General features: G+C 39.3%; 1 protein-coding gene across 6 annotated transcripts in view; it reads right to left on the minus strand.

Annotated features, from left to right (window-relative positions):
* cpne5b (copine Vb) overlaps positions 1-22,113 on the minus strand; it is a 131,286-nt gene that overhangs the window by 17,741 nt on the left and 91,432 nt on the right. For all 6 annotated transcript variants that reach the window (XM_044349232.1, XM_044349233.1, XM_044349230.1 and 3 more), the window contains 6 exons: positions 15,615-15,718; positions 14,084-14,188; positions 5,834-5,875; positions 5,504-5,579; positions 3,405-3,458; positions 2,684-2,745 (listed from right to left, as the gene is read on the minus strand). In XM_044349232.1, the coding sequence (XP_044205167.1) occupies positions 2,684-2,745; positions 3,405-3,458; positions 5,504-5,579; positions 5,834-5,875; positions 14,084-14,188; positions 15,615-15,718 (443 nt within the window). The remainder of the gene's footprint in view (positions 1-2,683; positions 2,746-3,404; positions 3,459-5,503; positions 5,580-5,833; positions 5,876-14,083; positions 14,189-15,614; positions 15,719-22,113) is intronic.

A 22,113-nucleotide genomic window follows, 5' to 3' on the forward strand; every position in this document is an offset into this window, starting at 1 on the left:
GGTGCGGGGGAGCCTGTGAGACATCGGGCTGGGTAACAAGCAATTAGACTGATGGAGCACTTAAGAGCAAATCATAATCCAATTTTCCCTGCTGATGAAGCACTCCTGCTCATCTTGCTAATTTACGACAATGAGACGAGGCCTTCGGGGGACCAAACGACAGCCTCTCATTATCTACGAGAGCCACCAGAGAGGAAGGCAGAAGAATGATAATGAAATGAATGACTTAAAGATTTACATTAACCTTTCAGTTTGGGGTGGGGACGGAGAATATACCACAGCCTGACCCGGCTAACCTTAGGACTAATTAAACTAGATTTTATTTATTCATGAGGAATCTTGTATGTATCACAATGTCTGCATGGGGAGGTAGGTTTGCAAACTGTATATGTACTCTGGGAAATGCAGCATTTTTCACTGTGATCTCCTTTTTATAAAAATGTAGGTCTTAGATGTGGATTCCCTATTCACTCTGTGTATGTGTGTTTGTGTGTGAGCCTTTGAGTTAAAGGTCACTATTAGAAAAAAGCTCAGACCTCTTTCGCAGACTCTTGTCACTCTGGTGAACCCTTGTTAAAGGAGTCTACTTGACACTTGCTCAAAATGACACCACAGTCTTGTTCTGTAGTTTAACTCCTTATTTTCTCTCTGTCTTTCCAACCTACCCTCCGTCTTTCTTTCCCGATGCTTTCTTATACATTATGCTCTTGTCTGTGCACAAATGAGAGCAAAATATACACTTTTCCTGCAGATTACTTTTGGTCCAATTACCTCACACTCAGCTTTCTTTGCTTGAACTTTTTTCCATTTTACAACACTACTTCATCCTAATTCAAAATCCAGTGTGGTAAAAGGTAATGTTGTTGAAGTTATATGAGTGTCTTGAACCATAATCAGCATAGAGAAATGGCCCCTATTATTATATTTCAAGCATATTATGTCCTCTCAGTCTCCAATCCTGAACTGTTTCAGTGCTCCAGACTTTGAGAGCAAGAAAATTCAACAGTCTGACTGCATTTCATTACACCTCGGTCTACTGCTGTTGATTGATTTGAATAGCCATATTATTCTTGTCCTTATTACAGTGGTTGTCAAATAAGACATAAAAGCCACAAATAGTTCACTTTTCATCATGATAAAAGCTGTAACACCAAATATTACAGAAAAGTGTTTGAACAGCTTTTGTAGAGATGAATTTTGCATGTGGTGTTTCTCCTGTTTCGTGCCACAAAGAGCCTGGACAGTTTAACTGACACACTTTCCTGACTTTAATCCATTTTCTTGTAGAGCAAAGACTCTACATTTGCAAGCACTGGCTCTCTAAAATGTCACTCAGTAAATGCCAGAGTGATGTTAGGGGGCAGACTGATGAGGATGATATTTTTGAAGTGAGGCCACTAAACCTTAAGGTTATTGTATCATAGATCAGCCAAAGCCAGGAACTGTCAGCGAAATCTGTCACACTTGTCAGCTCTGCCACAGCCCGTAAAACCCCTGACAGCCGACCCACTGTGATGGGACGGTGGAGATCAAAGCACAGCCCAATCTGCCTAAAAGGCACACTTCACCTGAGAAATACTTGATATTCACATGTCAACCTCCAGCTCTAAAACTCAGCCGAAGTCGTAGGGCTGATAGCCACTGTGAAGACAGTTTGGCCTAAACCGTTGAAGATATATTTGACACTTAAATGCTGCAGATTGCACCGACTCTGACCTTTTATGTCTTTTTTTGCTATTTAGATAATAACAGTTGGTTTAATAGTCTTTTGCCATTACATGAAAGATAATAGGATAGAAGTATGCATTTTTAATACACATTTTAATGAAGGCCACAGATGTATATATTTTATAATTCTCATTATAAGTAATTAACTGTCACGATGACTTTCTAATAGTTGTGCATGTGTCATTAATCCTTAAAAGGATAATTCTGTCATCTGCCATCATCACTATCAGTAATTAATCTGAATGATCCATTGAAGCTCTAATCTCTAATGCTCTAATCAATATTTTTATATTAACAATGGCCAAAATGACATTGAGAATTATCCATTGAGAATTAGGACCAAACTCTGTGTTTCGCAGCTGTGTTTCAGCTGATTTTTCAGGTTTTTTAAACTGTACTTGTTTGGTTCACTTGCAAGCAGTTGTCAGTAAAAATATCTGATAAACCAACCGTACACTACCTGCACAGCAACAAGCTGGTGAACATAGTGAAGCATTGGAGCCAGAATTTTTTTTACAAGAGTTGGTCGAGGGTGAAAATTGGACTTACATTTGGACAGAAACATGACTCCCATGCTAATGTTGCTCAAGCCCAAATGTCTTTTGGATGTGTAATTGGGCAACAGTTTCCTAAAACCTAAACCATAACAACTTTTTAAAATGATAATATGTCAATGCTGTGTTACCAGCTAGTTGTGCTGCCCTCCAAGTTTCCAAAAAATCATGACCTCCCAGACCCCATGAAATGGACATTTTAATGTCATGGAAAACAATTAATCTGTAAAGGCGACCTCATCCTGCACAAGCAGATGTGGACATAAAATCTAAGCAATAAAGCAATCACATATTTTGCTTGTCTCCACCCTTCTGTCAAATCAAACAATAATTTCTCTCCTTGGTGTACACTTGAGAAATTAACTTCAGTGTGATATAACCAGATAGTCATTCTCACTCACCCTCCTTTGATGTAATCTAAGAATGTGAACTCTGACTCCACGGAGAACGAAAGCAGGGTGACCTGAAATTAAAATGAAACATAGGATTAAACACAGTTTATGTTTTCTCGCCTAAATACAAAAAAAAACATGCACATCTTGACTTAGTTTGGCACTTGACACTCACTCTGGAATAAGATGTGAGCCGGCTGGCTCCTGATGACTGACTCATTTACATTGCCAGAGGACAGTTTAAGAGGATGGGATGCATTTGTATGCGTTACTTGCGCTTGCCCACACTATGTGGTAAGTTGTGTGAAAATTGGTGTCTCAATTGGTTGTTGGTGTCGCCCACTCTGATCTCTCAGATCTTATGTCCTTCAAGTTCTGCAACGCCTTCATCTTTCATTTTGTCCCACTTCCATAATTTCTTTACTAATCACACCCCATACAGTTCTTCTCTGAACCCCAAATATACATCTTGCACAGTCACCTACAGTCTCACATACTGTAGTATAAACTTATTTTTTGCTTTTCACCAAATATTATAATTTGTATGTGATTTGAGGATTAATGAGGAAACCTGCTTCCCATTTTTTCAGAGCACAGATTTGCATCTTCTCCCAAAGAGCCAACTCTTGCATGATAATTAAAAAGGGAATCATTTAACAGATGAGATGTAGGTGTGAAGCAGGAAAGAGGCACAGTGCCAGCTCTGATCTGCTGCTGGAGCCATACTCACTGTTCCAGAGTTGACATATTTCTTTTTCTTCAGTTTCTTCTTGGTGTTAATCACCTAAAAATTAAAAGAGAGGTACATGTGATAAAATGAAACATTTGGCCATAAGTTGTTCAATGCTGAGAATTAATATTGTAGCTTTTAAGAAAATATTGATATATAATATTACTTACATACACACATGCATATTTATATATAAAATACACATTATTAAATGTGCATATACTGTATAAAGGTGTGTGAACCACTGCCAGTAATACAGTATTTGAATATTTTTTGCCAGTGACAACATAATAAGACAATAATTAAATATTACTTAACACAATCTAACCTAATAATTAAACACACACAGAATCATAATTAAGAGGAACTTCTGAATGTACCTGTCTATAAAAATCTTTTTTAAGATTGTTTTTTTTCTCCAGGCCAGGCTATTCAGCTGCAAACATTTTATTCAAACTGACACAACCAGTCAACCTTTTATCCATCCAACCAAAATACAGCATTATAGCTTATAATTATACAACTCCCTATAATTTCTTGTTTGCTGGATTTGGCTCGCAACTATGAATTTTTTACACATGGTAAAATAAACTTCCCACTGCTTATCTCGCTCCCTTCAACACACATTCAGACCTTTTAGTCGAACTATATGAATTCATTCTAATTGGAAGCAGCATATATAATGAAGGGCTGTATGTGGGTGACAGGAGAATGCCATCACACAGATGTATGCAGTTTGTAGGCAGCATGAACAATACATTTTTCCATGCAACTGACAGAAGAGAAGTCAAGGAAGGAGGGAATGGATATACAGTACGTGTGTATGAAGTAACAGATGGGTATTACTGGAAAGCGTAACTCATGCAAGATCGCTCATTAACACTTAATACAGAAACAAATCATCCTGAGTATCCTGTGCATGTCAATTGCGCATGTAGGTAGAAGTTTGATGGGAAATTCAAACAAATCTCAGGCTACACCAAATCAATGGGTAAGACAGGCTTAAGGTGCAAGTCTTACATTTACTTTACCAGTATTCTACTGGGTCCAGAACAAGAGAGAAACGTCAATCTGGAGACCAAAGACGTCTCAGCTCATTACCCCGATTCTCAATGGCTGCTAGGCATGAAAGTGACAGCCCCTAATTTAACATGGAGGGATGGCAATTTGTCTGACAAACTGAACAATCTGCTGATGCATAAACTAAAGGGCCTTTCAGTCTCACTGGGAGGTAGAGAGGAATCAAGAGTAGCGTATAATGGAGCTGACATCCAAAAGACAGGTATTTGTCCTTCGGCTTAAGGCCACCAAACCACAGAAGCATGAAGGTATTGACATGTCCTCTTTTTTGATAAGGTTTTGACTTTCAGTTGTTTGTCACTCAAATATTTTTATTCACATTTCCTAACGAATGAACGTAATAAATTCTGTTCTGCACAAAATAAATTGAGATTTCAGTAAACGTGGGACACATTTTTAGGCCTCACCTTAAAATGATAGATTTAAATGAGTTGTATTTGTAATTTGCATAGAGAGCTGTATTGTGTGCTATTAAGAGACACAGTAAGCCATCCCATGGCATCCCATGAGAAGGACTGAGAAATAGCTATGATCATTCTAAATCCCTGAATTGTTCTCTTATTAATCCTGTTTCATGCTGCTGCTAATAGTTCAATTTCTATGTGTATCAGCATCCAGGTGATTATAGTGGCAAAATAAATCTTGGATTTTTGAAAAGAAGAACACAGACTGAAGGAATATTTAATTGGATGTATGACTGCTCAGGGAAGGTGGTGGTGGTGGGGGGTACGAATACTGTGCTGTGCTGCCCTTTAAAAATTGAACTAGGAATGTATGGAATAACTTTTTGGACATGTTCTTTGTAAGTGTTGAATAACACTATTTATTTGCTGCAGAACTAGGCAATATCCATGGAAAGGAATGTGCCAAAGTAATAGAAAACAGTGCAACAGTGATGTCAGAGATAGAAATGTCACAAGTGTCAGAAATGCGATCCAAGACCACTAGAGCTCAGGGATTCCAGACCTCAGGAGCCAACAGACATGTTGTTGAACTGTGAAAACACTGGAATTACTCACTTCGTACACATTGAACTGGCTCTGCCCTCGAGCTAGCTCTCGGTAGCTGGTTGTGAAATCCCCAATGAAGTCATGACTGGGAGAAGAAATGAAATAAGAGAAACACCAGAAAAGATCAGGTACACATAACAGGACACATGGGGGAGAAGATGGAACATTGTGATCTAAAATGATCTTGAATTCGGGGGAATATTTCTTCAAAACTTTTACCTTAAACTAAGTTTATGTTTGTGTTTATACTGTATGTTTTAAGTGAAGATAGTTCTTTGGATGAAAGTTGAAAAGCAAGTTACAGATTCCTAAGCTGTATGTGTTTGCAGTCACACTCACCTGCCATCCCTATCCCAATCATACACCTCCACCTTGATAGTTCTGGGGAGAAAGATCACACAAACACTCGGGTTAGATTTTAAAACTGCATGCTAGTTGGCAAAAAATGTCAGACAGTTTGCCCAGTTGTCATGGAATTACAGATGCTCTCAATTTTTAAGCCAACATGGACGAGAAGTCCTTAAAGTGCTTAGAAAAATGGAAATTTGAACATCAGTAATTCCATGACAACTGGACAAACTTCACCTACCAAGGAAGTTAGTGTAATAGAGTTGAAAGCTCCAGAACAGTTACTAATTGACTTTGTTTTGCCAAAAAATAAACTATCAATCCCAACATTCTAGTTTTTCATAGTATGGAAATGACACCATGTCACCAATGCCCTACCTCACTGTATTTGGAAGGATATGTCATGCAAACATACAGTGAATCATTCATCAAAAAGGAACAAATTCAAACTAGAAAGAGTATACTTGAGCCCCTTTAATCCCCCTTTTTCTCTTCTTCATGGAAAACCATATGGACAGTGGCCCTGCTTACTATATATTTGGCATCTTACATGCAAGAAGAGGCAGCGCAGAAAGTGATGTGAAATAAGTGACTCAAGCTCCTTTTCAAAAATAAGGCCAACATGTAAAAGCTATTGTGTCGTCACACAAAATAAGCACGTTCCTCCACCGCAACAACTTAATTAGCCTCATTAATGCTTATGTAATTAACACAGACTGTAGACAGCATCAACAGGTGTGTACTGTTTCATGCCAACCGTTTCAGCCTTGGGGCTTTCAGTGCAAAATACAAGGCTCATCCCTATGAATGCTATTTTGCTCAGTGATAGAGTCTGTTTGTTAATTCGGTCTTATTGACTAAATGATTCAATGGGCTGAGTGGATCCTAATCAAAATCAACAACACAACAACAACAGAAAAAAGTGTTTTGAAATAGTGCTGAGGGAACCACGCAATCAATTAAATTGGTTGTCACTTTGTTCTCAAACTGGGATACTTGCCAGTTTTAGAACAAGGCTGAGCAGCTCGCTGCATCTTGCAAGAGAAGTCAACTTACTTAAAATGCTCCCTAAAAAAAAAAAAAAAATGTAACTTCCAAACTGCAGCGCATGTAAAATTCTAACATTCAAAAGAACATCACAAAAAAAGACACACTGATGACATTTTACACAAATGCAGAAGAAACAATGTCCCTGCAGAGTGAAGAAATAAAAAACTTTTCTTAGCACTTTCATTCCTGAGTCACATTGATCTCACCCCCATGACTCCCTTCTCTCCCCACTTCATTTTACACAGACACCAGCCCAGATCCAAAGAAAGTAGAAGCAAGTAGCACATCAGAGACTCTTTCCTGTCACTGAGGAATTGAAAGATGCCTGAAATAAGCCCAACTTCTTCCCTGCCACCTGGCCCCTGTCGTTCCATGGTGACAGTTTGTTCTTTTGAGGTTATCTTCAAGTCTGTGAACTAGAGAAAATGTTCTTGTCACCTAGGTGGTAGAAACATGATGCTTCTCTTCTAGTGAAGGGAAAAGAGAGGGGGTTGGTAAAAATAAGATAGGTAAAGAAATAGCAGAACGAGAGAAAGAAAAGGAAAAACAGAGAGTTATCCTTTCCCCTGACCAATCTAACTGCAGAAATAAATCTAGTGCTTGGCGGAAGTAGGTACCATTTTAGTGCATGTTTGTGTTACAGAAACAAAGGACCTGCAAGCTGTCATCATGCCGACTCAAAGCATTCGCCGTCATTTTATTTCAAATCTCCATATCCTAACTTCCAGCCGCATCAAAGGACTGAGATGCTCAGACCCTTGAATTGCCCCCTTGAACGCTCAGAATAATATACACTCCAAAACTAATCTGCCACAGATATCTTCAGCTGCTATTCCAAGGCATCTTTAATGAACATGACTCATCTTCAGTAATGGAGGCGCATATAATTGAAAGGAAAAAAGGAGACTGCATTTGACACTGAACAATTCTTCAGCTCCAATTACACAGATCTGTCTGTGATCTTTTGCCAGGGAGGAAAATAGACTATATTTGAGTCATCTAGGCTAGCATGTTAATGAGGAAGAATTGATTCTTTTGATGTTTTTAATGAAATAACTGCATTAAAATGTATACCTTAGGTTACACCGACACAGAGGAAATGCAGGGGGTGTGAGGGATATATATATATATATGTGTATATGTATATGTATATATGTATATGTGTATGTGTATATGTATATATATATATATATATATAGGGAGAGAGATAGAGAGAATTTTTTCACACATCAATTGTTGAGCAGAATATACAACAATTTGGAAGCACCTTCCATTCCCCTCCTTTCTCCTCACACTCCCTCATCCTCTTCTCCTTGACTTACTCATCTGGAACAGGGCATTTGACATATTAGATTTCTGTTTTTCCTCCTGTAACACTGCAAGTATACTCACCTTCCCTGTCTGGTGTCTCTGATCTTTCCATTCTCCTCTCCCTCTTTCCTCCTCTCTATTACCCTATTGCTCTCCTTTCCTTCTACATTCCTCTTCTTTGCCAAATTGAAGTCTGTTGCTTCCTGAGCATAGTGCATGTTTGTATGGAGAGATGGATTTGTTCAAGGATACCTCAGATGCTTGCTGTCACCAGGGATTCAACTGGATCCTGCCAGTTGAAGGACAGTCTGCCTAATCACTGCGCCACCTTGTCGCCAGTGAGCAAAGTTGGGAAGGTGGACATGTTTTTATCCTTCTCTTTGTGTTTGTAAGACATTTTAAAAGGTTACCAACGGATCTGCCAAAAATATGGTACACAGATGGCCCTTAGCAATATTTTCAATTCAGGGATTTCTCACTGTTGTTTCCAAGCAATAACAAGCATCCCTTTCTCTTTGACAATCTTTGTGCAGCAACAATGAAAGGTGAATTGTGCAAGGTCCAATTTAGCCTTTTTTCAGTGTGGCTGTTGCACAATGTTATTAATGTTGCCTTTGTGTCAGTGACATTCAAAAACATTCAACATGATGATTTTTCTCTGATAATGAAATATTAATATCCAAAATCATAAATCTTGTGATTTGATTTGTCGTCTTTATTTCTGTCCTGGTACCTTTCCAGATACCTGAACTAATAGTATTGGCTAATACTGATTTGATACCAGTGCTTGTTTTTTTCTTTTTCAATTTTAAAATCTCTATACCTCGCTGTGTGAAACCGTGAATGCTGTAATGAAACTTCACTTTTTAACTGTAAGTGGATGCATACAATATTGTTCTTATTGGGCGTGTGCACATTTTAATCATATTTTTCTTGCAGGTTTATAAAATTGTGTTGCTGCAGTGCAGTGTTGAAGCCACAGTGACTAAAAATGGGGATTGGTCATGCCTGGCTGATACCCAGTCAATGATACCAGCTTAATGAGATCAGTATCAGCGCTGAAACTGATCCATAATGTCTGATCAGTACATCCAGTAGGTGATTTGCAGGATTATAATATAGGCCTAGCCAAATTCTTGATATTATACTTGCGATTATAATTTTGATTTAATAGAACTGCTATTAGGCTAAATACATATTTTTTGTAGGCCTATTCTTTTACTGGATGTGGACATCAAGCATTTTAATAATGCTTATTTCAAAACACACTGTAGTTTTGATGGTATAAACTTTACCTTGAATTATGTAACTGTGGCAGCAGAGTTCGGTGCGGACAGTACAGGTTAATTTCCACAGTCACATTACCTGCTCCACTCCCAGGTTACACCAGACATCTATAGTAAAAACTATATCTGTAGTCATGTCCAATATTACAGGAATATTATAGGAATACTACAGGCAGCAGTGTGTCTCTATGATCCTCTCACTCTTCCGCAACCACATACTTGTCTTCCGCTACTTGTCACTTTGATCACGAAGGTGACACTACTCTATAGAGTATATAGGCTACAATATAGTATAGAATTAAGCATTTATAGTATATAGTTTAGAGAATGTTATAGGACAAAACTGACAGAAGGACGGGACTGTGAGAAAAAGGTGCAATTACAAATCTGTCTGTTACTTTAGCACCACGGACAGAGCCATGGATCCATCACTACACGCTATTTCTACACTGGGTAGTTTTACAAACTTTAATCAGAGACAACTAGGATTCACTTCAGACAATCCGCTGTTACTGGTAAATGGGGCCATTTTCGGTCAATGTTGGTGTTCAAAGAGTTCTTTTAAACCCAGCTGATGCGTCCATTAATGGGTGGAGCCACCAGCAGCTTTGGTTTCAGCACCAGCTGTTCGGCTGGGAGGACAAGTAGAGTCAACGGACATGGTGCTGGCATCAGCTGACACTGGCCGTTGCCCACGGCTACGGCTTCAGCATTGGCTATGCAGCTGGGAGTTCCCCGGCCAGAGGGAAAGCATTTGCCGGGGAGCATTTTACCAAGAACCACGGTGTGAGAGGCAGTTGCTCCAAGGGTGATGGCCACAATGAAGCCGCCAAGGACTGTTCAGTAGAGAAGTGAGTAATGTTAAGTGCACCGAACTCCACTGAAAAAAATAATTTAACAATGATTGGTGATGAATCGCTTGTTAACTAGTCATTTAAGTTACATTTTTACTGAAACAAGTCCACATTTACCTACAAAATATGTGCAGAATTAAATAGTGGCTCCTAACATTACTTTAATTTTAAAATATCATCCATGTTGCTTGCCTAACACCTATAAACAAGGCCTATTTTAAATTGTGTATTTTTATATGGGAGTTTGGTATGAGCCTTGTTAACTCTGTTGAGTTGGGCTGTGGTTTCAGCACCTTGAGTGGACACACCTCCAGGGTTTCAGAGCAGAGAATACGGCTTATTTTTCCAGGATTTTGAAACCTAATTTTATATACTTGGTGTTTTTTTTAATCATTCAAATTTGTGTGGGCTAGTACTCTCAACAGAGAGAGGTGCTTCGATGCCTTCTCCAACATGGGCGCCATGTTGGAGAAGGTGCCAACCCAGATAACAAGCAGTTGGAGGTACAGGCACTGCAATACATGTAATCTGCACCTTGTATAACTCATACAGAGCAAAAATAAGTAAGGAGACAACACACCTCCTTCGGGTTATCCTTAAGTCAGTTGAATTCAGAGGCTGTGTGAGTTTTTGGCTGGATCCAAATGTCCAGACTTCTCTGTGCTTGCAGACTCTTGGATTAAATGGGAAATCTGTGAGTGTCTAGAGTTTTCCAAATCTACAATTCATCAACTCCACAAGAGGCCTCAACTTTCTGCAGACTTCCAGACAGTCTACACGGGATACAGACTTCACCGGACTTTGCTGAATAATTTGGTTTTGTTTATTACAGTCTGAAGAGTTAGATGGATAAAGGTTGGTTTTCATCCATTGTTGGTGTGAGGATCCTTGGTTGAGGATTTGATGTGAAAATAATATTGCCAGTGTTTAGCAGCTCATATAAAATGGAAACATTTTACTGAGCATTCAACCATATCTGGTATATGTAAACAGTTTCTTGCATAAGTTCCCAATATTATCTATGACTGAGGTGGGTCAGAATTTTCAATGAATCTCCATGGAAACAATTTCGGTCGTGAGTTCCAACTCATTTTTTACCTTCATGGCCGAGCACCCCGCAGGCTTTGTGTGAATACAGTGTGCATGCCACAATACATATGACAAGAGTCCATGAGTGCTCAGTCCAGTCCGGAGGCTGGATATTTGCATTCAGCCTTTGACAACAACTCCTTGGGTCTTGTAGAAGAGGTAATCATCCCAGCCATGTCCTGAGGGTCTGTGCTTACTGTTAATCACAAAAAGGCAACAACAATGTTGCATGGTGGTCTCTATCAAATGCATGGTTCATATCAGTGAGCCAAGGGCATTTTATTGCCTTTGTAGTTGAGCACTTCTTTTAGTCAATGAAATGATCTTCAACAACTGAAACAATGGGATACCTATTTTATTTAAACATACACTTTTGGTACATGTAATGGAAATTAGTCAGAATTGATTTAGTTGTTTTTTTCCTTAGCGTTTCAAATCACTGGAAGCTTTGCTTCAGTTGATGGATGTAAACAGTAATTTCATAGATTAAAAAGAATTGACAGCCTCGAGAGTTGTGTTTGTTGCATGAATTCAGCTTCGATGATAATGTACCATCCCAGAGGTTTAAAAAAATTGTTAGTGGGTCTCAAGGGCTATATAATTAAAAAGACAGATAGAACTTCCCACCGCCCCTTACAGAAATATGGACTTGAAAAACAAGCAAACACTGACAGACAAAGTTTATTCTTCACCCACGCACAAGTGAATAACCTGTTTATAGTGCTGTCTTGGTGATATTTCAAGACTTGCAGCATTTCAGACTGTTTCAGCTCGTGGCTTGTCACATTTCATTACACTCTCACTCTATGTGTGTGTGTGTGTGTGTGTGTGTGTGTGTATGCACATGTGCGTTTGCATGGCACAGGAGCATTTTAGCAAATGCCCAGCTCAGTCCCCTGTGTATGATCGGCTCTGACAGGTTAGTGACCCCTTCTTGAGCTCATGTGTGATTGGCTGGCTGACACAGTTTCACCTAATATTTCCCAAATATCAAAGCACTTCTGTAGGCACCCCTGTACATCCATGAGACAATCCTGTCAGTAGCTCTGTTTCTGTCTGTCTGTTTGGGATTTATCTCGGCACACACCAGGTTCTCAGCATTCTCAGTAATTAGAGTTTGACTGCATACAAACAAGATAGGACAGACACCTTTGAAAGAGAGACGAAAAGGATGGAGAGGCAGTAAAAAGAAGCAGTATGCCATATGAATTATTTCTCTTCACAAAAGTAATGTCTGTCACTCCTTTTTCATCTTTCCTTACAGCTCCGTCATGATTTAGCTTGTTTTCTTCCCAGCACTGTCTTTGAAATTAGAGGCAAGCTGATAAGCTGGGAGCAAAAAAAAAAGAATTTATACCCACTCTGACACAACATGTCTACATTAATTATTTGCGAACTGGGAAGGCTAACCCATTATTATTTTAGATATTTAGCTAGCAATGTAATCCAGTATTTCCAGCTAAGCCCTGTCCCTCCGTCTGTTGCTAGCTAACATTTGCTCCATGAGTTGGTTGAAGACACCATACCAGGCTGATTTTTTCAAATGTTTCCATCTGACTCATTTTAAAACAAGTAAAAGGTCCTAACATGATGGCATGATATAATTTTGAAGACTGAGGCTAAAGGTAAAAGGTCCTAGGCTAAAAGGCAGCATCCTCACCACCAATATTCAATGTAGAAGAGTTAATAGCTGAGCACCATTGTTCTTGTGTTGCAATGAAGAGCTTGTTAGTATTCTAAGTATGTCAAGGGAAAATGTAATATCAGACTGTTCTAACTCAATCCTGTTTGGTTGCTAAGATGACATACTTTGACAAGCAACAGAACAGAACTGCTAACGTTACATAAACTCTGATATAGTTGCATCCAGGACAATGCAGCTCCTGCAAATACTACACTGTGGATGTGCTAATTGGAATGGGCCCTTTTTTAATGCAATCTGTAACCCCTCAAAGTAATTTAGTGTGAAATTCTCATACTAAGACTGTGTTAGATTGCTGCTGTATGTAGTAAGCTAGTTAGCTGGACATACCAGCATTTGCAGCTTACATTAGAGCAAACAAACATGGTTTAATCCATTCCTTACACATTTACTCTCACATTTTTGGTTCCAGAAGGGGACAACCAGTGTTTGGGGGAGGGGTTCAATCAGTGTTCAATTTACACACACTGTTGTATCTAAATTTAAATGTTTAAAAGTACCTTTATATTGCTCAGGGATTATCTCTGAGGTGGACAGTGTTGATAAGAGAAATGCCACAAGAAGGCCAGTGGAGATCAAAGAAGATCATTGTGTGGGACCTGGCTATTCCAGCAAAGCTCAATACCAAGGAATGTCCCAAGCACAGAGCTGCTTTGAAATAACGTGTCAGTAAAAAGAATAGGAGGCTTAACACTGCAACATGTTTAACTAATATTGATTTCTGCTGGTTAAACTCATCGATGCTGAGGGTGTAGTAATGGTTGTCATTAGTATGCTGTTTGTCAGTCAAAGGGATTCCTGATTAGAGCCATGAAGACCATCAATAGATTGAGCCAACAGGAATCAATCGAGGCAGAAGATGTCAATGGGGCCAACGTTATTGACTATGCAGGAAAGGATTAACAGCAGCTGTGGGGATCGCAAAGGGTAAAGAATGAGAGCACCATACCTGTCATAGTCGCCGTTGCACAGTGCTCGTACTGGGATAGTGAAAGGCTGCCACACAGGATTTAATGTGTTCTTCACCACCTCTGTTTTATGGCAGATAGTAAACCTAGAGGAGGGGAGTGGAGAGTAGGAGAATAAATATATGTGTCAAGGAGCCAGAGAAAGAAAATAGCTTATTAATTGTTAATTATACAAGCCAGAGAGAGAGTGATATGCAAATAAAGGGAGGAGCATGCAATGGAAAAGACAGGGGCTAGAAGAAAGACAATGTGAGAGCCTACAGTGACAGCAGAGATGCTTTATAAGGGTTGTACCCAGCTTTGTTTACGGCTTGGCCTGTCTCCCAGTTATATTGTGTTTTAGACCACAGAAATAAATTTTTCAGTCTGGCTTTTAAATCCTATCCCTTGACCACAAGTGTGACAATAATATGCAAATGGATTTTCCATGATATCTGAAATGTTTCACAGAGCAGCGCCACGTAAATTTCTATCAAATACCCCCCCAATATCCTCCCGAAAAGCAACAACACATATCACCTTCTTTTTCTTTCTCCAAAGCCTTGGATTACTTGTGCTGCACTAAGTGCCTCAAGCCTTTTAAACCCCTGTGAGTCCTTTAGCCACACAGCCCTCTAATTTGTACCCCCCTCTGGCACCAACAACAGTTACTTCAAGCACGTCTGTGGGGATCCATTTCCCACCCTGTTATGTATGAAAAAAAATACTGAGAAAAGCTAGAAGATGGCTAACGAAGCACTTGCTAAAGCATCTCTGGCTAGATAGAGCTGACGCTACCACAACTGCAAGCCCCCTTGGGAGGCTGAACAACACTCTGGGAAAGCGTGAGGACATGGAGAGTGTTACGCATCCCTACGCAAATTGCCTCAGAAACTGACAGTGTTTTTTCTACTGATGGAAAATGCAGATTCTGTTTTTTTTTCTCTTGCTATTATGCTTTTTTATATTAATTGCCTCTCTTTCTTATTTGCTCTCCTGGAGTAATTTATGTAAGGGATAGTCATGGGAGTTGTGGTTGTGTTGTGAACAGGATACATGCCTCTTAAGCCTCTCAAGTTTTGCATGCCTCAGTAACCACTGAGGATCTTCTCTCACTGTGCGTACATTCTCATCTCACTCTGCTATATTGCATCTTTTCTAATGATCCCTCTGTTTTTGCCTCTCCCTCTTTCCCAGATGATTTCCATTTAATGTTTTGTTATGTTAAAGTAACCTTCATACTTTGTACTTGAAAACTCATTTTTCTCATGTCTCAAAACGCATTTTCAGGCTCTCAGGGAAGCTAATATAAAGGAATTTACCCTGCTTTGCAAAATGTTACCTTGGCTTTGTTAACATAAAACAACTGTGGTGTCAGTGTGGCTTTTGATAGCAGTTACTACACTTGACATCTTGGTGGATTTTGTGTGTCCCCGGGGGCTTCCTCAAACAGTGGTCCACTGGCAGTACCAGCACCTGCAGCTACCCTCAAAACAATTACAGTGAGGAAACAAAATCACATAATGCACTCACGTTCCGTCCTCATTGCTTCTGTAGAAAACCATGAAAGGGTCCGACTTGCCGAAGAAGTCCTTCTTGTCCAGCTTGTTGGCACAGAACTGCATAGTGGCGCTGTCCTGCAGGGATACATGGAGATGTTGGGTGAAAAGTGGGAGATGAGTTGGGGGGAGGGTATATCATACAGTAAGTACTTCATGATTAAAGAATGGATGATATTATTCATGTGGCCTATTTCACTCTTCTTCCCCCACTTCCTCTCTTTTATCTCAACAGCGTACAGTGGGACAGCAGATGGAGGCAGCTGTCTGTGCATCACACAATCAGATAATGACTACTGCATGCTGGAAATGCCTCTTTTCACTTCAAAGATGGGAATAGTGTTGTGTATGTTTGTGCATTTACCCTTATGTATGTCTGGCTTATTTTTCACAGAGGAATATAGAAGCTTTTTAGATCAGATATTTAGATGCAAATCTAATAAAACATTTATTAGATTTGCATCAGAGCGACAAAACAGTCAGGCCAAGATATGTGTGCACATTCGTCTACTTAAGAAATCCTGCAATAATAGCCAGAGTAGCAGACCTGTGAGGCTGTAATGGTAATTACACACTAGAAAATCAATAATTTGATGGATTTCCATCAACTTTGCTATTCTTTTATCTTTACCACTAATGGGGGAAAGAATGTAGGGTTTCTGAGCGTGGTGTTGCAAGAAATGCCATGTTGTCGTAAAGTTTTAAGGGACATTTCAGACTCACCTTGTCTGACACTTACATGTTAAGAATTTTCTCTGCTGTTGTGACTCTAACCTGTACTTTGTCAGCCTTAACTGTAAGCTACCTATACTGTGCGCATGGTATGTTGTACATGTTACAATATCCTCAGAAACCATTAGGACCTAGCCCTACAGCAAACCAAAACACTGAAGTAAAAGTGCCTCAGAGTGTGGTGTTGATTCACAGTGGGATTGGCAGTACTAGCAGCTCTTCCACATCATAGGGAGTCATTAAATCCTATGTAAATATGAAAATATTGCACAATGGAGATTTAGGTTTATTAACACTAAAATGGTCCTTCTACACCACTGAGAAGGAAATAATACAGTGGCAGATAAAAGTACATGCTTTTAAATAACCACAGGTAAACTTATCAACTTCTCTTAAAAATAAAGTTAAACAATGACTGAGTAGGAGACCTAATGCATGCAGTTCAGGTCATGTTGGATTCAGTGTGTTCAGTCTCTTCTATGTCAACATGTCACATTACAGCCACCATGAGTCACCACCTTACTGCTGGAGACAAGCACAATTAGTTTCAGTGGGAGTGTAAGAATGGTAGGACTCAATGTTCTGTCCAGGACACACAATGTACATGCACACACTCCACACAAATACTCACAAACATAATAGTGCTAATTAAAAAAATAAATAGAGAAGGTTCATAGCAGTGTGGTATGAATCACAATATAAGTTATTTTGGAAAAATGCTCTTCACTAATTTGTATGAGGATGTGAGTAGAGATGTAGCTGTCTTTTGTTTCAGTCTGTGCTATGTGAATGTCACCTGCTCACTTGCTCTCACTCTACGAACTGCTGGCAGTCCGCCTACAATTCACTCTAGTTTATCTATAAACACAGCCTAATGGTCCATGGGTGGTGTGTGTTCAAGTATGCAGGCATTGTAATCCCAAACCATAGTACCGTATCCACCCACAAGCAGTCCTTCTAACATTAGTGCCAGCTGCTGCTTACCAAGTCTAATTCTAGCATGTGTAACGGTCATCAAGTTAACATTTTCTGATATCTGTCACAGCATCTGGAAGGCATCAGATGCTTCAAATGCATTTCACCCTTAGAGAAACATCAAACACAAAGCAGAGGTTTTTTTTTTGCTTTAGGGTCTATATTTTTCTAGTAGCTTTTGAGGGTTGCTTTGCTTCGTGTTTCAGCCACATAACATGGTGGTGCCCATGTTTGATCTCAAAGTAAGCCCAAATCCAAAACTGTCAGGTATGAAATAGGTTAATATATATAGGTTAATATATTTTTAAAGTAAAATATAGACATAACTTACTTCTGGCATCATAATTGTGGCACACACATTATATTCAAGTAAGCTTATGTGATATAAGATTTGATAAATCATAGAATTTCTGTCGTTTATAATGATTCATCCCAATTGTATGACAGTATTGTTCCAGGTAGGTTAACAAATAAAAGGACTTTGTTGTTCTTGCATGTGCTGCAGTGTTGGGATTAGCCTTGCAAGATTATCTCTATAAAACCTATTATAAAATAATGTATGGTTTAGAAAATGTACATTTTATAGTGAGATACACTTAAAGTGAAAATAAAACTATATGCCTTTTGCTTAAAATGCAGTGCAGTAACATCGTAAACCAGATTTAAACATTAATGGGGCAGCAAAAGTCAGCTCAGCAACTGTTCGACATGGTTTAGGTTCCTATTCCTATCCTTATCCTTATGTTGAAACCTTTAGCATCAACCAGCACATTCAGCACTGTAAATCATGATAATCATCTCTACAGTAGCTCCTCATCATACTGTATTTTCTCTTGAGAACAGCATACTGCTTCGCTCTTGTTTCGAAATTGTGTTTTACGTGACAAGATTAAGTCCGACTTGTAAAATCTGTCCTATAATATTACCAAAATTTTTATTTTATAACCAAAATATAAGCAAGCTGGTTGCAGTTGAGAAACAGCAGCACCAATCTTCACATTTAATGACTAGGAGTGCATTGTTTCATTAGCTTGGCAATCAGTTAACTTTATGTACAATAGTATATCTGTATGAAGAATTAACGGTGCCTGAAATTGACCTCAGGTTATTGTGGATTCAAAAGATAAACTAACAAAGACCATAAAAACATTATATATACCTCAGATAAATCAAAGAGCAGCAGCAGACGCTGGGAGATTAATTTCCACTGCAAACCAACTCTTACTCTCTCATCATAGAATACCCTCTCTCTCTTACAAATAAGCCTGATTGTGCACTTTTTCCATAAGTTGTTTGTCATGAAATGTAGCACTTGTACAAGCTCCAAATATAAATCACTTGCATGCTACTTGTTTACTATTACCCCTCCCTGTTCCTGGCTCTCTGTGTGTGGTGGCAGTGGCAGAGAAGGGTCCCAACTTATCTCTGGCATATGGGCTGTAGCTAATCTCTGAAACACAGTGGGTTCATTACAGTACGTTCAGATGCTATAACAGTAGATTGCTGTTGTTGTCAGAGCCTGAGGTCTTACACTGGGCAGCCATGGAGCCACTAATGATAGCTTAATAGCTTTTTAATGTTGCAGCTTGCACCTCATGTCTGGCTGTGTGCCAAGTGGCAAATCAGCAAAAGAATGTGTGTGAGTGTACAAGTGTGACAGACAGCGTGTGAGTGTTTCTGTCCACATATGCCAATACCCATTTTAATTCCTGTGTGCATTTATCCACAGTGTACTCTCTGTCTTTATCACACACAGCCAGGCACAGCCTTGCAGTACACACTCATGAACACATCCACTCCACTCCAGCGATGAGAGGACTTTATCTGTATTCCTGCCCTTACCCTGAGGACACATACACACCACACGTCTGCCATTTGACACAAACCCTCCTACGCAGATCAGACCTCACTCTCTCACTGCATTTCATTCACTGAAGTAGACTCCTTTAATCATCATGGGGAATGCTGGCTCCCATGCTGCTTACTGATTGACACACAAGCAACTGAAGGCTTATGTCATCCGAGCATGTGAAAGTAGAAACAGATTATATATCATCTGTTGCTTTGTGTCTTCCTTCCCAGGTTACTAAATGTTTGGGTTTGTTCCTGCACCTGATCAAAGTGATAAAAACTGTAGTGGGCACCAGTTTTCTCCTGGGCTCAACTATCCAATCTTCAAGGCTGAAGCACAAGGTGCAATATTGTAAGATCACAGCACCTTTATTCAGGCGCTGTTTGTAATCCTGTGTGATAACCCCCAACCCCCTGCCTACTCCCAACACACACACACACACACACACACACTTAGTGATGGATTTACAAACAGCTGGTGCAACCCAGTCCTAAACTTTACCATAGGTGTCTACACAGTTTCATTGGTTTCTCTCAGCTTTATAGCCATTAAATCAACTTTCACTGACTTGCTGATCTAGTTGGTCAAATTGTTAACACAGGTTTTGGTTTTTGAACAGGCAGAAATCGGCACTGTCGTCGCTCTGAGTCAGCAAGTAGAAGGACATATCAGGAAAGCTCTGCGGAGCTAATATGCACATAAAAACATTTATAGTGATGGAATGTGTTAGGGATATTAAAAATGCATCTGCTCCTGCCTCATTAAGGCTCTGTGGCACGAACACACTCTTGCTAAGGCCTGTGATCAACAGCCATTTGCTAATATGGAGAGAATCAGAGTACCGTATAAATATTTAAAGAGGGGGGCAGGCTAGGTGGAGACGTATTCACACCCACAGGGGAGTAATGAGGGAGTGTATGTGACGAGAGAGATGAGATGTGTGTGTGTTTGTGTGTCACTACAGTAAAAGTTATAGTTTCACTAATTAAGACAGGAGAGATGGAGGGAAGACAAGAGGAGAGGGGGTAAAAGTAGACTGCAGTGGCTCATGCCACCGCATTTACATTTGAATCACATATGCGTGAATTGTGAGCCATTGTGTTTGTGTTTCTAGGGGTTAAATGTGGAAAAATATGGCCAAGAGAAAAAAGTTAGGGGAAAAAGGAACTGATGCAATTAAAGGCCAAAGTGATGAGGTTGGGCAGAGAATAAGCAGAAGGATGAGATATGAAAGGAGGACTTAACATGACAAGCCATGACAAATGACTCCCTGCTGTGTGTATGGTGTTTCCGTGTGTTCACACACACGAATGCACATTCAGATTTATGTAGTATACATGTAGTACGAGATCCCCCATAATGACCATTCTTTAACATGTGTGATTTTACAAATAGGTAATTCCTCACCTGGATTAACCCTGATTTAAAGCCACATGAAGCTGAAATCTGTGACTGGTGTTGTCATGTTGGTTTGCCAAACAGAGTACGTGAGTAGAATGGAGAGGCGGTAATTTCTGCTCCCCCCTTGGAGTACCTCATAATTGCACTGCTCTCAGGTTTTCTCTTTTCTATATTTGATGTGTTTATATCCCACTTTGATAGTGTTAGCGAGTGTGAATTTATCAAATTGATGTAACCCAATATTTTGATATCCACAGTGTTTAGATATTAGCTATAGAAACTTTTCATAGTCAGAGCATGAAGTTGGAGAAATGTTGCAATATACTTCAATTAATTTACTGCACGCCTCATAAACTTGATCAAATGGGAGAACAAACTCTTCCTAATTGCCATTTCTGTTCCTTCAGCTCTCATGGTATTTTGTCCATATGGTTTAGTTCTATCAAAGCCAATCTGCTCTGGAAATCAGTTAATTCAAAATTATCAGACTTTTTTTTCCTACCCTACATTTGGTTGTTGAATCTGTTGTAATATTGGGCAATAAACTGAGAATTAAATAATTAAAATAAAGTCAGTTGGTGTAGGGAGAGAGAAGAGGGTTGTACAACATGGGACACTTGCAGCAATTTTCATTGCACATTAGATAATGTTACTCTCCTCATTTAGAGAAAGCAGAGAAGGGTTACATTCACCAATGACTGTTATAATAATCAGTGCTATCTTTGAATAGACTGGTTTTCACATGCAATCATGGGTGAGATGATGAAGATGATGACCATTTCCTTAACTCTTTATAGACTTTCTTTAATCTCGTCACTATAGGAGCTCAGATGAGTAATACAATCAACGACACAATTAAATCCAGTTATCTAAAAGCACATTTGTCTACTGTACATAAATGAGACATCACACATCTAATAAAATCTTACTACAAACATTGTTTCTCTCATACACTGTCTAGTTTGTGATATATTTATTTATTAACCGTATTAGAAACAGGGCATCACGTCCTCTTTTGGGGCAGAGTGTGGGGAAATTTTGTTCAACGGGTTCTTCATGATGGCATTTTTCCAATGTGGGACACTTACCTTCTGCCTGTTAGCATGATAACGTGCACTTCATTGCTTACATAAGACCACAATTGTGAGTATTAAGACAGACCTGTGGTCAGAAAGTTCCAGAGTTATACCTTTCAACCCATGAAGGCCAGTGCAGCTACGGTTTTCCTGTGGAGTTACTCTTTTAATAGTTTGACATTTTGGGAAATACCGTTATTCATTTCCTTCCCGCAAGTTAAATGCACCTGGCCAGTTGGACACATTTTTAAAAAAAAAAACACCTGAAAGGGGTCTTTCTCCCAAGACTTCTTTAAATTTTGAAGTTTTACAATATCTCAAGAATAAACCTTCTAGCTCAAATCTATAAATAAAATCTACCAACACCAGTATCTTTGATTGCAGCAGTTGAGCTGCAGTGTAGATGTAGTTTAACAGATAACTTTGTTGACTGGTAT

The sequence above is a fragment of the Thunnus albacares genome, chromosome 4 (assembly GCF_914725855.1).
Source record: "Thunnus albacares chromosome 4, fThuAlb1.1, whole genome shotgun sequence".
NCBI lineage: Eukaryota > Metazoa > Chordata > Actinopteri > Scombriformes > Scombridae > Thunnus > Thunnus albacares.